Raw genomic sequence first — 21,673 nt, 5'->3', positions numbered from 1 at the left:
GAGTTACCCACAAAGGTCTGCAGGCAGCTGAGCTGGATAAACTTGGAGTCTCAGTTTCCTCTTCTATGACCACCTCCCTGGGATGCCAGGGCAGAAAGCATTTAACATCGCTTTGAAGTGATCATTTTATAGCAGCATTGCATGTGGTACAGTGTGACGTTACCAAAGAATATTCAGTGAGAGCAAAGGACACGCCCTCACAAGCAGGAGTCTCTAGGTGCTCCTGGCGTTCCCTGAGAGGCGACCTGCACACATGCAGGCAGACCCGACTATGGCTTTTCTTTCCTAGTAAAGCGAACGCTTGTTTTGCTTTGTGTTTTGAGACGGTTCCTCACTCACACACAGCTAAGAGAAGAAATCAGAGAGATCCTACATCCCCTGCTCCTGGGTCCTGCCAGTGGCGACGTCATGCATAACTATAGTGCAGCAATGTAATCTAGAAACTGATATTTCTTCTATCTTTCTCCTGGCTAAGGTTTTACCAGCCGGCACTTTGAGCTGAGTATGTAGACTCACCTCTGGAATCTTAGCGTTAGGGAGGCTGAGGCAGAAGGATCACCTTGAGTTCAAGACAAGCCCAGGCTACATAGTGAGGCCTCATCTCCAAGAATTGAAAACAAACAAACCCAGAATCATACATATACACCTTTTATACCCAAAGATTGGCATTCTAAGACTGTGCTCTGAAATTCAAGAAAACACGACCACCACATGCATTATTTTACGTGGCATCTGTGTAATAAGTTAGATAACACATGTCGGCCATCACACAACAGATAATTCAGTAAATGTAGTAAGCCACGCATGCAGAAAATGATCCAGGCTTCACTGTCGGCCCGGAAGGAGGCTCTGATCACTCCCCTATAGGTGAAACAGAGAGGTTGTCACCTGCCTGTGGTCACACTGCCTCACCAGATCCACTTTGGGTCTCCATACAAAAGGTGGTTACGTCTTCTTTCTGCAGCTTCTCGTGGACCTTTGAGCCTAGCTCTGCCTTCACACAGAGAAGAAAGAATTCTCTCCTGGATTGGTCCCTTCTGCTCCTAGAGGCTGTGTCCTGAATCCTGGGCCTTTTCTGACGGCCCACCCTAGTTTTTTTTCTGAGTGCTTTTCTTTCTCCTCTGTCTGAGTTTTCTTTCCCTCTCTCCCTGACACCCCTGGACCTCTGGAATTCAGTCTGGGAAATGTTTTTATCCATTTATAGCCTGCCTTATTCCCTATGGGACTAAGAGCCGGGAGGGATGCTGAGATTTCCCACCCTCATTTCCCAGCTCCCCTAAGAGCCGACTGAGATGTTATGATGGATGATTTTTGATGGGATAAAAATGAATCGAGTGATGTGTTGTTTCCCTTAATTTGTTAAAGCTGTGAGCAGATGCCTGTGTTACCTGAGCATGCAGCTGGAGCAGAGCCAGAAGCTGGAGCCCATCTGTCCCTGGGCCAGCAGTATGGAGGCCAGGAAGCTCTGCCAAGGATCTAGAGAGGGGTCTGGGGAGGGGCAGCAGAGGCTTGCAGCCAAGGTCATGGGCAAGGCCGCCCCACCCTAGGCCAGAAGAGAAGCTGCGCTCAGCGTCTCCTGGGCCAGCAGCCAAATCATGGAGAGGAATCTCCCAGCTTAAAGTGTCTTGTTCCCAACCCTGGCTTCCTTCAGCAGGGCCCCTCCTTCCCTTTCTGGCCCAGTCTCTCCTCGTTTCTTCTCAGCAGAGCTGAGGTGGCCAGAACTTCCTAGATTAATTATTCCTAAAAAGCCCAGGAACCTGAAGAGGGATGGCCAAAGGCAGATAGAAGCAGCAAAGAGGATTGTTGGGGAAAACCAAGCTACATCTGCTTGTCGTTAATAAAACCTTTAAATGTGTCTCCGAGGGACCATGAAGAAGTCAGGCATGAACTATTTCCCCATTTCACAGATATAGACACCGAGGCCCACCAGGCCCCAGCAGACGGTAGAGTTGGGAATCCTACCTCTCTCAGCTACAGTCTATTCTCTAAATCTGAACTCTGTTCTGCTACACTCTGACCAAGTGGGTATACTGCCCCCATGACCCCCAGGTTCTAAGTCTTGACCATCTGACTGCAGAGTTAAAGCACCATAGGATTAGTGGTGATGCTGAATTCTTGATGAGTGTCTGATGGTCTTATCATCATCATCATCATCATCATCATCATTATCATCATCATCATCATCATCACAATTAAGGCTTGTGAGCCAGCGGCTGTTACATGGAAGCACTGTGCTGGGTATGCTGGGGAGACAGTGGTCCAGGGAGAGACTGTGGAAAAGGCAAATTCAGAGTCATTGGCTAGAGATGAGGCTGTACACAGGACCCCAGGGCTTATATGGGAGGCTCGTCTGTACCCCTGCAAAAGGCCTTGCATTTTCAGATGGGCAGAAACAAGCCCCATGGTTAGGAAAGGTGAGCTCACAAACTAAACAAAGCCATTTAGTTTGCAGATGTTAACTGACTTTATCTTGATTCTAGAATCTGGTGGACTTAGCCAAAGAGGTTGGCTTTATAGACAGAGAAGGGAAAGGGTTAATAGTGGAAACAATACAAAGCAGACCAGCCATTTCAAAATTGCCTTCCCTGTAAAGTGGACACAGGGAGATAAAAAAAATACAAGAATAGCTGTGAGACTATCATGGGGTAAGACTTGAGGCAGAGAGCACTTCGCTGTCATGGCAGCCGAGACATGGAATGTTTTTCTGAAATTTTGCTGTAAGGATAAGCATTTGGCATGAGCATAGGTGACTCCATTTTGATTCTACAGTTTGGCCCGTTGGGGCCCATTATGAGAACTTAGTCCAAAACAGTGGCATCCTGTTAGTTTTATTTAACAGTGGATTCAGGTAGTTCTTTCCTGGCTTGCTGGATCAGCCAGGAGCAGATACAGCGTGTAGTCTGCAGGTTAACCCCGTCTCTGGCTTACTGGCTCGGCGACTTGGGCCATTACACAACTCGCCTCCTATAAAATGGATATAGTTCAAATATGAACCTCCATGTGAGTGTGGTTTGCACCCCACTTCCACAATCCTGCCCGTGGTGGCCTTGATGGTGTCCAAATGGGACATTGCAGCAGCAAGCAGTTAGGGAAGCTGAGACCCCCTTGATAAGCTAGTTAGACCTTTTGGTCTTCTTACGTCCTTCCTGGCCCACACCCTCAGTGACTATTTGGTGGCTATAGAGACTGCCAGGTTGGGCTTGGCTCACCCCAAAGTTCTGCAGAGGCCTAGGCTGGTTGCCTTCCAGGGTTCTGCCTACAGAATCAGAGTGACTTGTGATCTGTCCTGTTTTCACAGGAACTACCTCTTCAGACTCAGCCTTGCCAACGTTTCCCTCCTTCAGGTATGTTTGCTTTCTTTCCTTCCTGTACCTTTTCTGCATCTGGAAGCTGAGCAGTATAAGTAGCAGCCATGCCCAAGAATCAACTGCAGGAGCCTCTGTTCTTTTCCTGGTCATGGTACTAAAACCCTGCTATCAAAGCCACCTCTGGAAGGATATGTGGAAGACAGCTTTGCCAAGATGCAGAGTTTTCAGGGCTAAAAATGGGACTCTACATGGCAAATGGGGCCAGTGAGTCACCCTAAGCACAAAGCCAAAGTCCACAGGAGAGTTCCAGAGTTTGGGCCCCAAGGGAAATGGTGTCTCTGGCTCTTTTCTTTGCTTGGCCTGAGAGATCCTGGTCTATCTCGGCATTTTCATTGAGCTGTGATTGATTTATTATCTGCTGCCAAGAGAGGCTCCCCAAGCATAATTCCCTAAGTGCTCCGAGAGGCTTTTTAATGGGACTCCTTGATCCAGAACAGTTATCCCAGATTGAGAAACAGATGCCAAACTATCTCTGCTGAAGCCGAACATTATAGAGAAGGACAACCATTCTTCTTCAATGAGGGGAGAGCTTCCATCGTCCTGTCCGGGAGCTGTCTTAACTATCCAGCATTCGTCTGGGCACTTACTGAATACCAGCACTGGTCTGGGAGCTTGAGGGTATTAGAAAAGCGGGGTCTTTGACTTCAGGGAAAGATGATGATAGATCCAAAGAATCCTGTTAGAGCTCGGACGTTAATCAAGTGCTGGTCTGTGTATCGTGGGATTTTGCAGCAGCAAGCAGTTAGGGAAGGTGGGACAGTCTTGATAAGCTAGTTTGACCTTCTGGTCTCCTTGCATCCAGTCTGGCCCACACCCTCAGTGACTATTGTACCTCTTGGCTGGATACCAGAGGAAATATCTAAGGGCATAAAGGGTGTGCCTGTTAAAAAGAAGGGGTCAGAGGAACTATGGGAAGTTGAAAGGAAATGCCATGAACCCATGAATGTATACTTTTTCCCCAAGCCAATCTGCTCTTCCGATGCTGATAGACATGCAGTGACTATCCTCTAATGACCAGGTCTAGGCCTATGTATATATACTATGGCTTGAAGGTGAAACATCTCACATGGGCTCACGGGTTTTAACACGTGATGCCCGATTGGCAGCACTGTCTTGGGAGGTTATGGAACCTTTAAGGCAGTGGTCCTCAGCCTTCCTAACGCTGTGTGTGACCCTTCAATACAGTTCCTCATGCGGTGATGACTCCCAGCCATAAAGTTATTCTTGTTGCTACTTCGCACCTGCAATGTTGCTACTGTTATGAATCGTAATGTAAATATCTGATATGTGGGATATTTGATAAGTGTGAAGGGGTTGTTCAATTCCAAAGGGGTCACGACCTACACGTTGAGAACCAATGTCTTAGGCCATGGAGTCTACTTGATAGATACAGATCACTGTGGCCTTGAAAGATAAAGCCCAAATCCTGATTCTGGTCCCATCTCTGTTTCCTGATCCATCAAGATGTGAGAAGCCTCAGACATAGCTCCAGCCTCCAAGTACTCTGTGTGCCTTCCCCACCACAGTGGACTGTACAGCTTCTGGTAATAGATCAGGAGCCACATAAATCCTTCTCCCCTTAAGTTGCTTCTGCCAGGTATATGATCACAGTGATGAGCGGTTACTACAATGTGGTGCTTGGCATTTATGCTTTAAAGGGGAGGCCCATTTCTTTGCCCAGAGGACCAGGCACATAAAAGATGGTGTAGGATTTCTTTTCCTGCACAGGGACCACGTGGCATATCTCTACAGCCCAGGCTTAAGCAAGGTATGCAAGGTTCTCAGAGTCAGCAGTCCAGTGCTCACAAGCTGCCAGCCAGTCTTAACTTCTAATTGGCATCCACAGGAGACCAAGCCAATGTGCCAAACCTGACAGGTCAGAACATGGGGGAGCCAGCCCAGAGGTTCAAAAACAAGTGTAAGGCAGTTGATCCAGGGACCTACCCTGAGCCCCCAGCAGTTGCTTTTCATTTGGTTTCCTGTGGTCTGCAAATGAAGGTCGTGTGGCACTGAAGAACTGTGAGCAGGGGGAGTGGGTGGCGGAGAAGCAGGAGTGGCCTGGAGGCAGGAGGCACCCTCCAGGGCCCAGCAGGGTCTACAAAGCCATTGAGAGGCGTTGGCCTTTCTTTGAGCTGGAGCTCAAAGGCTGTGTTTGCAAAAAGAAGAACAGAGGAATGAGATATCACACAGCCCTGAGGGGTGGAACAAAGGGTAGGAGGTAAGAGGTGAGGCCCTCGGAGAGAGGGGGGTCTTCATTGATGACCTTGGGTGGGGGGAGTGCTATCCACATCTTATTTGGAAGGCAGTGGAGATCCATTAATGAGTTTTAAACAGAGAAGTAACATGAATAGACTTGTCATTTAGGTCACTTGGCCCAGACCAGGGACTGAAGTCAGGGAGGAAGCAGTCAGGGGACAATCGTGATTGTCCAGCTGAGAGATAAAGGGGATGGCAGCAGGCAATAGAAGAGGAATGGAGGCCAGGAAGGGAATCCAAAGGTAGCAGGGTCACACGGGGCTATGACTTCACATTACCTGAGGATCATTAGGAAAACTGACTTCTAGATACAGGTGACCCTTAGAAGAGTTAGTCATGCTTGGACCACATGGGTGTGACATCTAGTTTCTGGCTTAAACAACTGGTTCCCATAAATCAGGATGGAAGTGGAGCTGCCTCTAGACTACTGGCTCCCTTGAATGTGTCCTGGAACTGCTAGGGGACCTTTGATAGACGCTGGTGCCTAAAAGATTCTCACTTGATTGCTCTGGGGTACAGTTGGACACTGGGCTCCCACGTGATTGTGATGGGCAGTTAAATTTAGGGACCACTGCTGTAGAATGTGAAGAAAACTTCATCTGGGGTGCTGCCCTGCCGACTTGACATCCCCTGACATCCTCACTAGCTAGTCTGCAGGATGTAAGCCACGCATCTTTTTTGATGTTCATACTACCTAATGACTAAGGCCTGGGGTTTGGTTCACCCAGTTCAGTGTTGATGTGGTCTTAGGACAGACAGGCACCAGCTTCAGCGGGGTTCTCTAACGTACTCTCAAACCAACTCCAAGAGTACCCACAACCCATTGTCACTAGCATGCCTCCTAGGGGTTTCACCTTAAAATTCAGGCTGTGTTCTCCCTGCAGAACCAAGGAGGGAATCTTAGTACATTTTGTGTCATTGTTCATTACTGTAGTCACTGTCTGGCCACAAAGGTGAGCAGGAAGTGACAGGTTGGGGCAGACCGTCCAGTGCCTCTCAGTAAAGCTGGTGGCAGAGCTGGGTCTCTGCTCTGCTGTCTGGCCTGAGCAGAAACCCTTGGCTTTGGCTAGAAGTACCCACTTCGTCATGTGACCTGTCACACTCTTGCCATAGTCCTAGGTGTTGTCTATGGCAAGCTTCTCGGCAGCATCCAAAGGCCGAAGATGAGCTGTACAATTACACTGACAGGAGAGGAGACACTAAGCTGTCCACTGGGCCCCAGGGTGTGATTTAAGTCAATTTAAACCTCAGTGTTTTATTGATACTTTAAATAATTGACATCTGTTTAAAAGGAAATCTAAATGCAAACAGTTTATGCAAACCAGTGTCCATTAAAGGGACCTCTAAGAACCTAAGCCCTATTAACCAGTTAATGTAAGTGACTATTCCTTAAGGAGAATTGAAATCCCCAGCAACTTCCCTATAGCCAAGAGCTACAGCGGGGGAGCAGGTGTGTGCATGTGCAACTGTGCATGGTGTACACATGTGTGTGTGTGTGTGTGTGTGTGTGCATGTACCTGTGTGTGTATAGAGGTAGTGGGGGCAGGGCTTGCAGAGATGAGTGTCTGAAGATAATCAAGTTGGTTCAGCTGCTACAGTTATCAGCATAACTCAGCTAGTGGTCGTAGGGATCTTCAAAAAGTGCTATGCAGTCTGCCATGCTTGGGGTTGGGAGGCCAGCATGAAGCTGGTTTGACTTTGGCAAGTGGGCACTCATAAACAACCTTTGTCAGTACAGTTCCAGGGCATAATTGCTAGAGTATTATGATCTTGGGTTTCCAGAAGGCTTGTAAGCACAGAAATGATTGTGTTGGCATACATGCACATCAAAACATGGAATGGGGCTTTTGGAGAGGGTCTGGGCAGACAGTGGGGTGGTCTTCCTTCTCTTCTAGCCTACCTCACATCCTCCATGCTTGGATCCAGGAGCCTGGAGCTGTTGGTAGTTTAGACTCTGCTCAGTGGTGAACTCAGTGCTGATGCCAAATGGTCTTCTATGGTGCTGATGCTAAATGGTCCTCTATGGTGCTGATGCTAAGTGGTCTTCTATGGTGCTGATGCTAAGTGGTCCTTTATGGTGCTGATGTTAAATGGTCCTCTATGGTGCTGATGCTAAATGATCTTCTATGGTGCTGATGCTAAGTGGTCCTCTATGGTGCTGATGCTAAATGGTCCTCTATGGTGCTGATGCTAAATGGTCATTATGAAAACCTCTGATGTGTTTACGGGGCCACCATGTCCACACAGACAGTTCCATTCATATCCTGACAGCTTGCCTGCTCTTTCTCATAGCACAGAAACCACACAGCTATGCCATTACCTGAGTTCATCACTCAGGAATTTCTGGGGCAGTCTAAGTAGAAGGCATTCACCATGCCTCTGACAGCACAGAGCATGCCTATCTCCTTTACTGAGGCCCAGCGAAGGCATGCAGGAAGTTGTAATAGGTACACATCCACACAGCAGAGATGTTGAGCAGAAACACGTCAGTGGAGAAGAAGTCCCATCTTTCTGGGAGATGGAAGTAGATAGAAGGATCATCCTGACTTAACAGAGGTGAATAACTTACATAGTGGGGTGTGCCAGGAAAGCAAGCGGAGTCTCCAGACAAACTTCACACTTGAGGTGCTGGGTATTTTAGAATAAAGAAAGCTAGAACAGGACTCTGATTAAAACGCTCTAAATGGAGAGTCTGGAACTCAGGTCTCCTCATCGCCCTCCATCACCCAACCAATAAAAAAGGCTGAGATCTCCCAGCTTAGAGTCTGTAGGAGGGATGGACATCACTCATGGGGTGTGAGCTAAAACAAAGGACTCAAGTGTAAATCTATTCACCCTACGCCACTCCTGGGCCAGAGATTGGAAGAATCTTTGCAGGAGAAACTCAATGAGTTCAGAGACCAGAGAAACTCAATGAGTTCTAGAGTGTGACAGAGATGGGTTTCTGTGGGAAAGCTTGTGAGAGAGGGACCCCATAGGCACCTAAGAAGTCTACTCCAGAGTCTTAAGTACTGCATGGTACTTAAACAGCACATAGACAACAGGATAGACGGTACAATGGAGCCAGTGCACTCCAGAGCAGCTCTCCATGTCTCTCAGCTGTGGTCCCCACTTCCCTGTCAGGAATCACCTGAAGCAAATCTCTGACATATCATGGCAACCATGATTTCAGTACACATAGCCTGAGATGGAGCATGGTGGGAAAGCCCCTGCCTAGCATGGGTGCGGCTCTCAACTCCATCCTCAGCGTTATTTTAAAAATAAAGCTGAAAGAAAAAAAGGGGGGAAGAGGTGAGGGGGGAAGGGAGAGAAGGAGAAAGGAGAGAGAGAAAGAGAGACAGAGACAGGGACAGAGACAAGTCTGGGTATTATGGCTTACGCTCATAATGCTAGCAAACTAAGGCAAGATAAACTCAAGTTCAAGGTGAACCAGGGCTATAATATTGTATATCAATGTAACAAAAACAAACAAACAAACAAACAAAAAGAGAGATACATTTCTATAAAATAAGGATTCTTTTTAAGTGATATAAATATTTTTATATCATTAAACACCTAACATTTTCCTAATTATCTCATATAATTTTAATATAAGGGCTGGGGATATAGCTCAGTGGTAGAGCTATTCCCTGATATGTGTGAAGTTATCCCTAAGGCTTTCAAAAGTTAAAAAAAAAATTAAAATAATTCTGCTTGAATTAGGATCTAAATACACCGTGGCTTGTTGAAATGTTTCTTAATTATCTTTAAACATTATTTCTTGGTGCTCTCTCTTTGTATAATTTATTTATTGAAGAAACCTGGTCATTTGTCTAATAATTTCTTAATTTTTCTGGCTCCAATCTGGGTGATATAATTTATGTCCTGCCCCTATATTACATGCACATTGCTTGTTAAACTTGCAAGCTTCATCTATTTGGACTCTGGCAAGATTACTGCAGAGGCATTGGGCTTTCCTCGGGAGGCACATAGAGTCTTTGTTGTGGCTATTGATGACCATTCTCTAGATCCATCCGGTCTTCAGTGTTACAATATATTGACTAGATTGCTTCTACAAAGCAAATTTCATTGCAATTTCATCACCCAATGATACCAAAGGCAAGATGAGTGTTTGCTAAGTGTTTCCCACAGGCTCAGGTTAGAATATTTTGTCCTTCGGCAGTGACACTATTTTGGCAGGTAGTGAGACCCTTAGGAGGTGGGTCCTGTTGGAAGGATGAATCACTGGGGCAGGCCTTTCAGTTTACAGCTCTGTTCTTCTGGCCTGTTCTTGGGTTCTGGACCCTTCCAGATGTGAACAAGCTCCCACTGCTACGGCCATGAAAGGAACAGCACCATCCATTCTCCTTGGCAGCTGGAGACAAGTTCTCCCTCCTTCCAGTTGTGTTAGCCAGGCAAGAAAAGCAATGGAATAGAATCTGCTAATAAAGATCAACCCCTCTCCACTCCCTGACCTCTGCAGGCTTTGGGAAACAAAAGAATATAAGGCTAATTAACCAGAGAGAGCCATGCATGTTTTCATGATTAACACATACCTAAAGATCTCCACACAGCAATAAAATACAAATAAAAGCCCAAAGCAAGATGTTTTATACTTTTAAACAAAGTTAATAGAGGCATGGTAGAAGAAATGGGCCTTTGAACTAGGCTCTAAACTTTTAGAGATGCCACTAAGATATATGGCAGTTTATAAAAGCTAGTTGGAGATAAGCGTTACTCCAATGAGTTATTCACTTTAATAACTGTCCTAGTTACCACTGGTCTCAGGCAATGAAAACTCCTGTCCTATCCTGGGTCAGAGAGGGCTCCTTTGCTATAAGATTCTTCATGAATTGCCACCTTTAGGAAAAGTAAAGCCAATGGCCCTTTCTCAAGTGTCAATTTCTCAAGCGATTTCAACTTGAATCAATATACTTGACACACTGTGGTATGGCATGTACTGTATTCTTTCAGTATTCTGCTATTATGTGCTAGTTTTCTAATGAGGATCTGGTTTCCTGGTGCCTTTCAATAGTGGGTCTATCTATCTATCTATCTATCTATCTATCTATCTATCTATCTATCTATCTATCTATCTTTTGAAACAGGGTCTCATGTATCCCAGCCTGGCCTTGAACTCACTGTAAAGCCAAGGATAGCTCCTGCTTCCATCTCCCAAGTGCTAAGATAATAAATATGTACCTCCATGCCTGGTTGATTCCACAGCTCATAAGGATCAAACCTAGGGCTTTGTGGGTACTAAGCAAGCCTTCTACCCAGTGAGCTCCGTTCCCAACCTCTTCTGTTCACTGCTCTTTCAGAGTAATGAATTTACATTTGCTGATGTGTTTCAATCCATGGTTGTTGTTATCTTTCATAGCTATCCCATCTGTTGAGGTGAGAGGTCTCTTCAAGTTGGCTTCCAGGTCCTCTCTGTCCAGTTCTATCCAGTTAGTGTGGCATCCTAGCATTGTAGAATAACAAGATGTTGTAGGCTCACTCTGTGCATTTACTGTCCTAGATTGAACCAGCCATTTCTTTAAGAAGTCTTTGCAGTTTTCAGTGGAAAATGCCTAGTGGCTTAAAAAAAAAAGTGTATAAATAGCCAAAATCCATCAACTCAGGAAAGCCTTAAAGTGAAAGAGAAGACCAACATAAATACAGGATAAAACAAGCTGCAAGCAGCAGCAAATATACGTGAGACATAAAACACTTTAAATTTAACTACAAACTAATTCGTACCCCCTTACATATGAAAATATTTTTATGAAGCAGTAAGTTGAAAGTATGACAACTAGATCTGCAATTAGGAAAGTAAGAATCAAGGGATTCAAAGATAAACAAACGTTGGAGAAAAGTCTACCAAATTCAGGGCACTAGAGTCACGAAATGAAAAACCAGGAAACGAAATGCCAGGTAACGAGAGAATGTATCCAGGCTTGCTGACCAACTATAGATTGGTTTAATACATGTTCCAAAATAGACAAAGTAAAGCTCAGGAAGAAAGGATAAAATAGCATAAGAGAATTCGCCAAGACTGAGGCCAAGGCTTCAAGTCAAAGGTTAACCAAGTTCTCAAAGGTGACCCCTACTAATATCAAATTAAAATCGCTGTTGTTATTTAAAAAAAAAAAAGCATAAGCTTCCAGAGACTAAAAACAAACAAATAAAAAAAATGGGGTTCTTCTGAAAGACAGGGAAGAAGTCTTACATCAGAATCTTCAAAAGTGATCACAGAATGGAGAAGACAATGGATAGACATTTATAAAACTGGGTGAAGGTCATAGTCAAACTAGAATTCCATATGAAAACAATTAGTATTGAGGAAGAATCAATCAGACATAAATGAACTTTAAAAATCAATCCATGATGGTCCTTAAAAAAGATGCTGGGAATGTGTGTGCACCACCAAAGGAAACAGCTGAATCAAGACAATATGGCTTCCGGAAGCAGAGAGGCAAGTCCCTGGGTTTAGCCCCAGGAGGCCCCACAAGTCACAGGACCACTGGGAGGTTGGGGTATGACAATGAGCAAGGGAAGTAACAGATTATCAGAGTTCCTTGTGTATACAGTTAGAAAATGATCCAGAGAGAGATTTCTTTTGGGACATTTGTGAGAAACCAATGGAGATGGTCACTTGAGAAAGGAAACAGCCTCTGGTTATGCATATTGGGTTGACTTTAGGACAACCATTTTCACAGTTTAATGCATCTGAAATCAGTGTGTCTCACAATGGACAGCATCTTGCTATTGGCCAGACTTTGGTCCTGATGCTATAGCCTGAGCCCATTGTCATTACGCCATTCTCACTGGACAACAGTAGCCCGTTTGACATGCAATGGTCATTGTAAGATCATAAAAGAAAGAAAGGTGAGTCTGGATTGGTCAGTCAGAAGACCCATGGACACCTTCTGAGATCAAGAGAGAACTGCATCCAAACTTGTAGAACAGATCAGTGGCTTGGAAGAAAGCCACAGACCAGAACAAAGCGCTCTGAGAATTCCCTCCTTGCTGACACCTGGGTAGTTCAGGAGTGATGTTCTCTATGAACAAAAAGCAACAAGATGAACAGCAACAGCTCCAAGCAAAAAGGATTTGGAAGAGATGCACCCTGAATGTAAGAAGGTTAAAGACACTCAGATTTACTGACATCTTTTTCTTCTTTCTAATATATAAGATCAATATGGGGCAGAGATACATCTAACTAAGAGCACTTCCAATACGTTTACATTCAAAATTCAGGTGATGAAAATATTGACTGGCAGTCCATTTTCTTTTTCCATGGTTTGTGTCACAAGCCAGTGACTGACAGTCAGGGGACTCTGAGGCACTAGCTGGCAGAAGGGGAGAGTTTTTATGTAGTTACAACAATGTGAATAACCAATAATAACCATATTAATTAAAATATGAATCAATATTTTGGTCGAAGGGAGTTGTAGGTGTTCTCTGGGCTGGGGTAAAATGGAGATAAACAAATTGGAAAGCCTTTTCTTGTCTAAAGCTGAGTGTGTGTGTGTGTGCGTGTGTGCAGGTACTGAGAGAGACCAAAAGATGGTGTCAGATCCCCTGGAACTGTATTTATAGGTGATTGTGAGCCACTCAGTATGGGTGCTGGGAACCAAACGAGCAGCAAATGCTCTTAACTGCTGAGCAGTCTCCAGTCTTGGGGCATAGGGGAGTAAACAGCTACACCTAGGAAGTAGTTGTTGTAGGAGAGGGTTGCTGGCAGTTTTGTTTAATCATCTTCTATGTTTTTAAAAATTGCGTGTCATTTTGACAAAAAAAATAATTTTCCAATACAAATGACTCCAGAAAGCCCTTTCTGTGCTGCTGTCATTAGAAACATGCTATTCTCTGATCTATATGGTGTAACGTTGGGTTACATGTAATCTGCTTCCCGTGAGAGGAGTCAGAAGGCTCCTTGGCACCTGGATCAGTGGTCTGCATTGTTCTTTGTTAACTTTGTGACCTTGATCAGAGTGTTCAGTCTCACTGGCTTTAGTTCTCTCCCTCTCAATTGAAGGTCACAGAGAGCATGCACATGACCCTCACAAATGTCTGTGCCATGGTGACATCCTTCCTAAGAACAGGCTGGCCCCTTCAGTGTGCACTACACAGGAACCCCAACGCTTTGTGCAGCTTATTGTCACCTATCATTTGTGTTTCAGTGTTTGGGGGTCAATGGCCTTTCCTGCTCTCAGAACCCCCCAAGAACTCTTATATTTCCCCTTCTCTCTTCTGAAGCCCAACTTGGGACCTAATGGGTCCTGGGATTAACAATGCTTAGCCACTTCCATCCAGATGAACACTGACCCAAAAGGTCACCTGCCCGTCTTTAAAGTTGAGAAGCAGGACTGAGCTCCAGAGTAGTCTGGAGGTGTTGACCCAGCGTGCTTAGTGGAGGCTAGCTCCTGGATGCAAGGGTCTGGCTGTGTCAGCCTCTCTCTGCTCTAGGCAGCCATGCTTTGTTGAGGTGGGTGTGCCAGTCTGAAAAGCAAAAGACATCCCTGTGGCTCCCTCCTTGTCCCCTGCTTCCTATTGTCTAGCAAAACAGCTGAGTGAGCAATTAAGGCAGAGTGTGCATTGATGTGCAGGTGGAGGAGGGGGAGAGAAAGAGAGAGAGCGCGAGAGCGAGGGAAAGGTGCTCATTCAGAGCTTCTAGGACAGGTGGAGTGGTTCATGTTATACATCAGGCTGTTGACAACTTTGCCTGGGTGAGAAGTGTCACCCTTCCCTTCAGTGCTTCCTCAGAGTTGGAGAGAGAATAAATGGTGGAGGAACCCCAGGTGGAGACAGCCCTCTCCTACTGCCCTGGACATGGGAAAGTTGTGTCTGCAGTCCTTTAGCCCCAATGGGAATGATGTCACAAAGGAATCAAGAAGGGAAATAGAGAAAAGCCTGGGTTTGATTCCTAGCTCTCTACAAAGTGGGTATCACTTTTGGACTGTGACCCCAGAACTCAGAACTCAGAGGCTGGGGAATCAAAGGCTCAAGTTCCTCCTCAGCTCGTGCTTCAGAGAGAGACAGACAGACAGAGACAGACAGACAGACAGACAGACAGACAGACAGACAGAGTAGAAGGGAAGTAGAGACTTCATGAGAGGAGCATCTGAGGCACAAAGTCTTCATCCCTGGAGACAGTGGGGTTAAGGGGCACAAACACACACACACACATAGCCTATGACATGGGAAATAAAGACTCCTACCTATGGCCTACCACACACCTTCAACAGTCACCAAGAACCTCAGTGTCTACAGAGTTTGAGGGATAAAAATAATTTGTTGTAGGGTTTTAGTGGGAAAATTACAACTTGTATTTCTAAGCTTCACACAGTCTAGCCTTTAGAACGAGACACCCCGGTCAGCCTCCCACTCCTTTGTAGGACCTCGAGAAGGCACATTCCTGTCTCCCACCAAGACCTGGGTGGTCTGAAAACACTTCTTGGCCACTTTCAGCTTCATTGCTGATCTGGGGAGAAGTTTCTCGAAAGCTGTGTGGGGCTAATGAAGTCCATGAAGTTAAAAGCGGGTCCCCTAGGTCTCCTCTATTATAATCAGGTAGAGAAAGTGTTAGGTGGAGGGAGGGACCACCCACTAGTTAAAGACTTCTGGGAGAGTCTCTGACTGACTCCCCAAATATCTCAGATGATGAGAGAGAACGCCTTAGCCTTCAGGCTTCCAAGACCATTTCCTGCTCCCCGTCCTTCCCAGACCCTGGCTGCGCTATGCCCTAAAGTGCAATGTCGGGAGTGCACCAGATGATGTCTCTGTTCCTCCCACAGGCTACAGAGTGGGCCTCTAGTGAGGACACGCGCCGCTCCTGCCAGAGCAAAGGGAAGACGGAGGTACATGCTGGTGGCGTCGGGGGCTCTGGTGGAAGCTTATGGTCAGGAGATCTTGGGGAATCCTTGTGAGCACGAGGTCACTTGCCCCAGAAGCCTGGGGTGAGGGTAAAGGGAATCAATGGAGACAGGAGCTGGACCTCAGAGCAGAACTGATCCAGTGCGGGGATGTTGAGGACATTCATTAGCATCTGCGATGCAACTCTATGAGGTAAACACGCCCGGAGCCACACCTGCAGAGTTGTGGTCCTCTATCATTTTCCTTCCCACCTCAGGAGGAGTGTCAGAACTATGTACGAGTCCTGATTGTTTCCGGCCGGAAGGTGTTCATGTGCGGTACCAATGCCTTTTCTCCAGTGTGCTCCAGCAGACAGGTGGGCCATTGGGAAGGGCAGGCAAAGAGGGGCGCCAAGGGATGGTGTCTTCCCCGGGCACACAGCCTCGGAGTCGGGACTGACAAATGTAACAAGATGGGTGGAGAGTGTATCTTTCTGCTATATTGGGACAAACATAAAACAATTCATTCTTCATCCGAATTTCAAATTGAACCTCTCTTCAGTATTTTCTTCATCGGTCTTACTCGAAATGTCCATCTGGAGTTCAGGGGACTTGAAGGATCTCATCCTTTGTAATAACCATGAGATCACAGTGTGCCAGTGCTTGGAGTACTTGAGAATAGGAGGTGGGGCACAGAAACCAAGGGTCCCAGAGGAAACAACTCAAAGTTGGAAATCCCAGATGGCCCCAGAACCTCAGGGAAGCTCTCTTCTTCCACCATCTCCAGGTGGGGAACCTCAGCCGGACTATTGAGAAGATCAATGGTGTGGCCCGCTGCCCCTATGACCCACGCCACAACTCTACAGCCGTCATCTCCTCCCAGGGGGAGCTCTATGCAGCCACTGTCATTGACTTCTCCGGTCGGGACCCAGCCATCTACCGCAGCCTGGGGAGTGGGCCGCCACTTCGCACTGCCCAGTATAACTCCAAATGGCTCAACGGTAAGGTGGCCCAGGCCTGGAGCGGGGATGTCCTGCCTTCCAAAGCCCGTTGGCCTTTCCAGACTCAGTTGCTTTGTCAATAAAGTAGATAGGGCAGGGAAGGTGTGTGCCCAAAGACCTGGAGCTGGGCCCCAGATGTCCTTAGAACCCAGAGCAAACACAGGGTAGGCTATTAGAGGAGAGAGTTGAAATTTCATATTGTTGTGGCTATGGAAAAGAAGAAATTAGGGGGAAACTGAGGAAGACAGTATGAACTTCCTACCCCTTGAAGATGAATCCATTTCTTTACTAACTCGTATGGCCTTCGGCATGTGCTGAGCCTCTGTGTAGCATGGTGTTCTCATCTGTAATAGACAGTAGTCATAGGGCTTGCCTTATAAAGTACAGTGAGGGTTAAATGGGTGAACCAATAAAGCTCTTATGATAGTGTATTCTATCCAGTGAAGTAACACTGTTAGCAGGAATATCACTATTAATGCATGTGAGAGCTTCGTTTTACAGTGGAAGCAAGAGTAAGCTTACTTAGAGCCCAGGTCAGCAAGGAGGGATTTAAGATTCCCACCGAAGAACACTTAAACAGTTGAGTCCTTCCTAGTCAGCCGCCTTCTTTCCATCCTCACAGAGCCCAATTTTGTGGCAGCCTTTGACATCGGGCTGTTTGCGTATTTCTTCCTTCGGGAGAATGCAGTGGAGCACGATTGTGGGCGCACTGTGTACTCTCGGGTGGCCCGGGTGTGCAAGAATGATGTAGGTGGTCGTTTCCTGCTGGAGGACACATGGACCACATTCATGAAGGCCCGGCTCAACTGCTCCCGCCCAGGAGAGGTCCCCTTCTACTATAACGAGCTGCAGAGTGCCTTCCATCTGCCTGAGCAGGACCTCGTCTATGGCGTCTTCACCACCAATGTGTGAGTGGCCCTGCCTCGCCTGGCTGCCTGGTGGGCTCAGCAGATCTTTTCTCAGAGTCTGTTGTTTTCTTCCTTAAAGCACAGATCTCCTTGCTCCTGCAGCTGGTCATCTGTGGCTTACCACCTCTGGAGTGGCAAACGCCTGCTCCAAGTTGCTGGGAAGGGCAGGCCCAGGCTGTGCAGAAGGGAAGGGGAGATGCCTGATGGCTCATAAAGGACAGAACATCCTGCCTGAAATGAATGGGTGGCGGCCCTCAGCAGGGATGCTCTATGGCCCCTTCCCGCCTAAGTGCAGCAGCATTATGGGAATCCTCTGCGACCTCCCTCCCTGCTAGAGCAGAACCTGCAAACTGGCATTTGGCAGCCCTGTTGTTTCCTTCCATATGAGGACGAGCAACCTTCCCAGGGATGGCAGACTCTCCTCCACTGCCCCTCCATGTAGAGGAGAACAAATCAAGGGTTTTTTTCATGTTAGAAGTGATGAATGGGCACCGTTGAGACTGTGGAAGGCCTTTGCGGTGGGGAATGCTGTGCTGTGCATTGTGTAAGGACAGCAGGAGCTTGTGAGTGATTCCAGGTAGCAGGCAATGGATGCTCCCAAATCATCTACAGAAAGGACATTCTGAGAGGACAGGCAGAGATGTGGGTGTGAGACTGGCCAGTAGCAGCAGAGAGGTCATCCTGGCCAGGGGACAGACATTCAACACAGCTCACACAGGCCATGGGCTGAAAGCCTGCTGGCCATGACGAAGGGTGTCTAGCTCTCAGTGTAGGAGGGTTGTAGTGGTTGTCTGTGAGTAGAGGGCAGTAAGACCTGGAAAGACATCAAGGAAAAATGACAATATCAATGTAGACTATGAACCATTTATTTACTGTGTAACCCCTCCATGTCAGGTGCTTGTTCTGGGGTGGGAGTGGACAGCAGTGAGCAAAAGCATTCACTGATTTGCCTTTAAGAGGGGTTGACAGTCTAGAGTGGGTAAGGCTATTTTAAGCAACCCATTTTAACCTTGGCAACTCTTACAAAGGGAGAAAGCAAGGTATAGGGTGAAGATCACAGGAGCCTTCCCATAGGAAGTGGCATTCCTGGGATCTGAAATACATTCCAGCCCCCATGCAATAACTTGTGCAAAGCTTAGAATTTTTTTTTTTTTAAAGAAATGCTCTGGGGCTGGAGAGATGGTTCAAGGGTTAAGAACACTAGCTGTTCTTCCAAAGGACCTGGGTTCGATTCCCAGCACCCACATAGCAGCTCACAGCTGTCTGTAATTCAACTCCAAGTGATTTGGTATCCTCGTATACACGCAGGCAAGACACTGATGCACATTTAAAACATCATTTAAAATGTCCCATACATTTTAAAGCAGTATGATAGAAGCCTTGGAGCAAGGAAAGGAGAGACAGGAGAGACACTAAGTCATAAGGCTGGGAGGGTTGTGTTCCGAGGACCTTGTACACTGCTCTTGGTCTTTACCCTTGCGGACAAGGAGACATTACGGAGGGATTTGACAAAAGACCAGTGAGCAGCGTGGTGTGAGTTTGGGGACTTTCACTCTGGCTGCTTTGTGCGGAGTGGATTAGGAGCCTATCCAGGCTGTTGAGAGACCAACAGAAGGACAGAGAGCATCCAGGGGTACTGGGGGGGGGGAGCTAGAACCAGGTGGGGGTGGAGCTGGAACCAGGCAGAGGGAGGGGATAATGGACACATTTGGAGAAGAACCAATGCAGGGACTCAGAGTGTACAGGTGGGTGTGACAATGCTGAGCCTGTGAGCTGCTCATTCGACATCCGTAGAGTCCTCTGGACCTGGAAGGGTCGTAGAGATCTTCTTGTTCAGGGAGTTGCAGACCACAGCATAAGCCAGTGATTTGCTGACTATCTATTTACTACATATATGCATACATCAGAATAGATTGAAATCAAATATCAAAAGTATAACATATTTAGCTGGTGTAGTATTGTTTCATAAAAATTCAATGTAGTGTAAAATGTTTTGTTGTTGTTTTTTCCTTGTCTTTGGTTGTGAGCCTAGCCTTTAACGGCTGAAGCATCTCTCCAGCCCTCAAATGTATTTCTTAATGTGGGCCATTGAGTGTGTTCCATCCCTCTTTGAACAAGGGAAGAGGGTGAGGTAGTGGCATGGGGTGTGTGTATGGGGGAGTGATGCTCCAGTGCTTCTTGCCAGTGAGATCTTTCTGCAGTGGAGTGGGAGAGTGTGAGGATAAATACCCTTCGTTGTGCAGAGGTTCCTCCTAGCCACTTCCTGACCTAAGGAATAAGGAGTGGGGGTGTGCTGGGGAGCTTCAGAGGAGGTGTCTGGCCCAGGAAGGCCAAATCCGGAAGGACTACATTCCTCCAACTCTTCCCTTTTAGGAACAGCATTGCAGCTTCTGCTGTCTGCGCCTTCAACCTCAGTGCCATCTCCAAGGCTTTCAACGGCCCATTTCGTTACCAGGAAAACCCCAGGGCTACCTGGCTCCCAATTACCAACCCCATCCCCAACTTCCAGGTACAGCTTCTCTTCCTTTGTCCCCCACTCACTACCAACGCACAAGCGGACACTCAACCGCTCAGCACAGGCTAACTCTAGCCTGTTCCTGTTGGTCTAGGCTTGTCTTTGGGGGGTCTATGATAGATCCCCCAGAGGGTGGTAAATCCTCAGACTGCTATTGAGGAGATAGGGGAGAAGCAGAGCTAGAGAACCTACTTGGCTATTTCTGTAATTGAACCCACATGCCCAGAGAGATAGGACCTCAACTATACAAAGTAGGAGAGGCCAGGAGAACACTACACAGGTAAATTGTGGCCAAACTTTGGATATTTTATCTGGGGATCATTCAGACTATGTGCAGTGTGAGAGCTAATGCCTGTAGGAACCCTGAATGCAGGCAGTAGTTACAGGTATCACGAGTAGTACTTGTATCCCCCATCCTGTGATGTGAAGGAAAGCATAAAAGGACTGATAGCAGACTCATTCATTCATTCATTCATTCATTCATTCATTTTTGAGGAAGGTCTCACTGTCTTGCCCTGGCTGACCTGGAACTCACTTTGTAGACCAGGCTGGCTCTGAACTCACAGAATCCTCTTGTATCTACCTCCTGAAAGCTGAGATTGAAGGTTAGGGCACCATGCCCAGCCTAGATGGCTGACTTTTATATCCTTCCTACCTGCTCCAGGGGTGATGTGGCCTTGGGAAAGGCTCAGGCTGGTCAGTCCAGCAATTCTGAGCCACATCCAACCAATCTCTGTGATGTTGGGCAACTCACCCAACTCCCTTGGTCCTCTTACTCATTTTTTGGAATGAAGGACAGGACTATACTACGTCATACCATACTAGACTAGATCCCTTCTGGATTTGTGCAAAGATTGTTGTGATGCCCAATAAAAGGTGCCTGTCCTCCAGCTTTAGACTAGAAGGCACAAACTTGGAGCTGGTAAGGGTGTAGAAAAAAACAAAACAACTTGGCCCACTGTGGAAGTGGGCACCTATGAAGCAGCCTCAAATTACTGGACACTGGACACATTCAAATGACCTGTCTGGACCAGACCCCTTTGCCTTCCTTTCTCTTCCCTAAGCTCTCCTATTCTCTTTCCCAATCCTAGTAGGTCTCTCCTCCTCCATCTTCCCAGCCTCAGTTTCTCCTAGTTTTATTTATTTATTTATTTATTTATTTATTCATTGGGATTTTTATTGAATATTTCATTACATTTCAGATGTTATCCCCTTACCCCATTCCCCCGTCCCGCCCAGGAATCCCCTATCCCATCCCCCCTCCTCCTGCTTCTATGAGGATGTGCCCCCACCTACCCCCCCACCTCCCCACCCTCGAATTCCCCCACACAGGGCGTCCAGCCTTCATGGTTCTCCTAGTTTTAAAAAGATTCATCCTTTCCTAGAAGAGATTCAGGGACCCAGATAGAATGCTGGGGACCGGGGATGTTGGAGAATTTGTGAAAACCCAAAGTCCCCATGGGTGGGAAGGAGACCATGGCAGTTCCCGCAGTGTGGGGACTGGGAACCAGTGACTCGGTTTCCTGTGGCAGTGTGGTACCCTGCTGGAGACAGGTCCCAACGAGAACCTAACGGAACGCAGCCTGCAGGATGCACAGCGGCTCTTCCTGATGAGCGAAGCTGTGCAGCCGGTGTCACCAGAGCCCTGTGTCACCCAGGACAGCGTCCGCTTCTCACATCTCGTAGTAGACCTTGTGCAAGCTAAGGACACGCTCTACCATGTACTCTACATAGGCACGGGTGAGCCTTGCCTGGACTTGACTGCGCTGCAGATGGAAAAGCGGTTGAGGCTGGGAAGGGAAGAGGC

General features: G+C 47.0%; 1 protein-coding gene across 2 annotated transcripts in view; it reads left to right on the top strand.

The window, feature by feature from the left end:
- Nucleotides 1–21,673, top strand: part of Sema5b (semaphorin 5B) — a 39,575-nt gene that overhangs the window by 6,617 nt on the left and 11,285 nt on the right. For both annotated transcript variants that reach the window (XM_028752262.1, XM_028752261.1), the window contains exons 3-9: nt 3,299–3,344; nt 15,386–15,448; nt 15,721–15,819; nt 16,230–16,443; nt 17,066–17,351; nt 19,725–19,860; nt 21,399–21,606. In XM_028752262.1, the coding sequence (XP_028608095.1) occupies nt 3,299–3,344; nt 15,386–15,448; nt 15,721–15,819; nt 16,230–16,443; nt 17,066–17,351; nt 19,725–19,860; nt 21,399–21,606 (1,052 nt within the window). The remainder of the gene's footprint in view (nt 1–3,298; nt 3,345–15,385; nt 15,449–15,720; nt 15,820–16,229; nt 16,444–17,065; nt 17,352–19,724; nt 19,861–21,398; nt 21,607–21,673) is intronic.

Source organism: Grammomys surdaster, unplaced genomic scaffold, assembly GCF_004785775.1.
Source record: "Grammomys surdaster isolate TR1022 unplaced genomic scaffold, NIH_TR_1.0 125889, whole genome shotgun sequence".
NCBI classification, from domain to species: domain Eukaryota; kingdom Metazoa; phylum Chordata; class Mammalia; order Rodentia; family Muridae; genus Grammomys; species Grammomys surdaster.
Note: the sequence above shows the minus strand (reverse complement) of the source record. Positions and strands in the feature narration are given on the sequence as shown.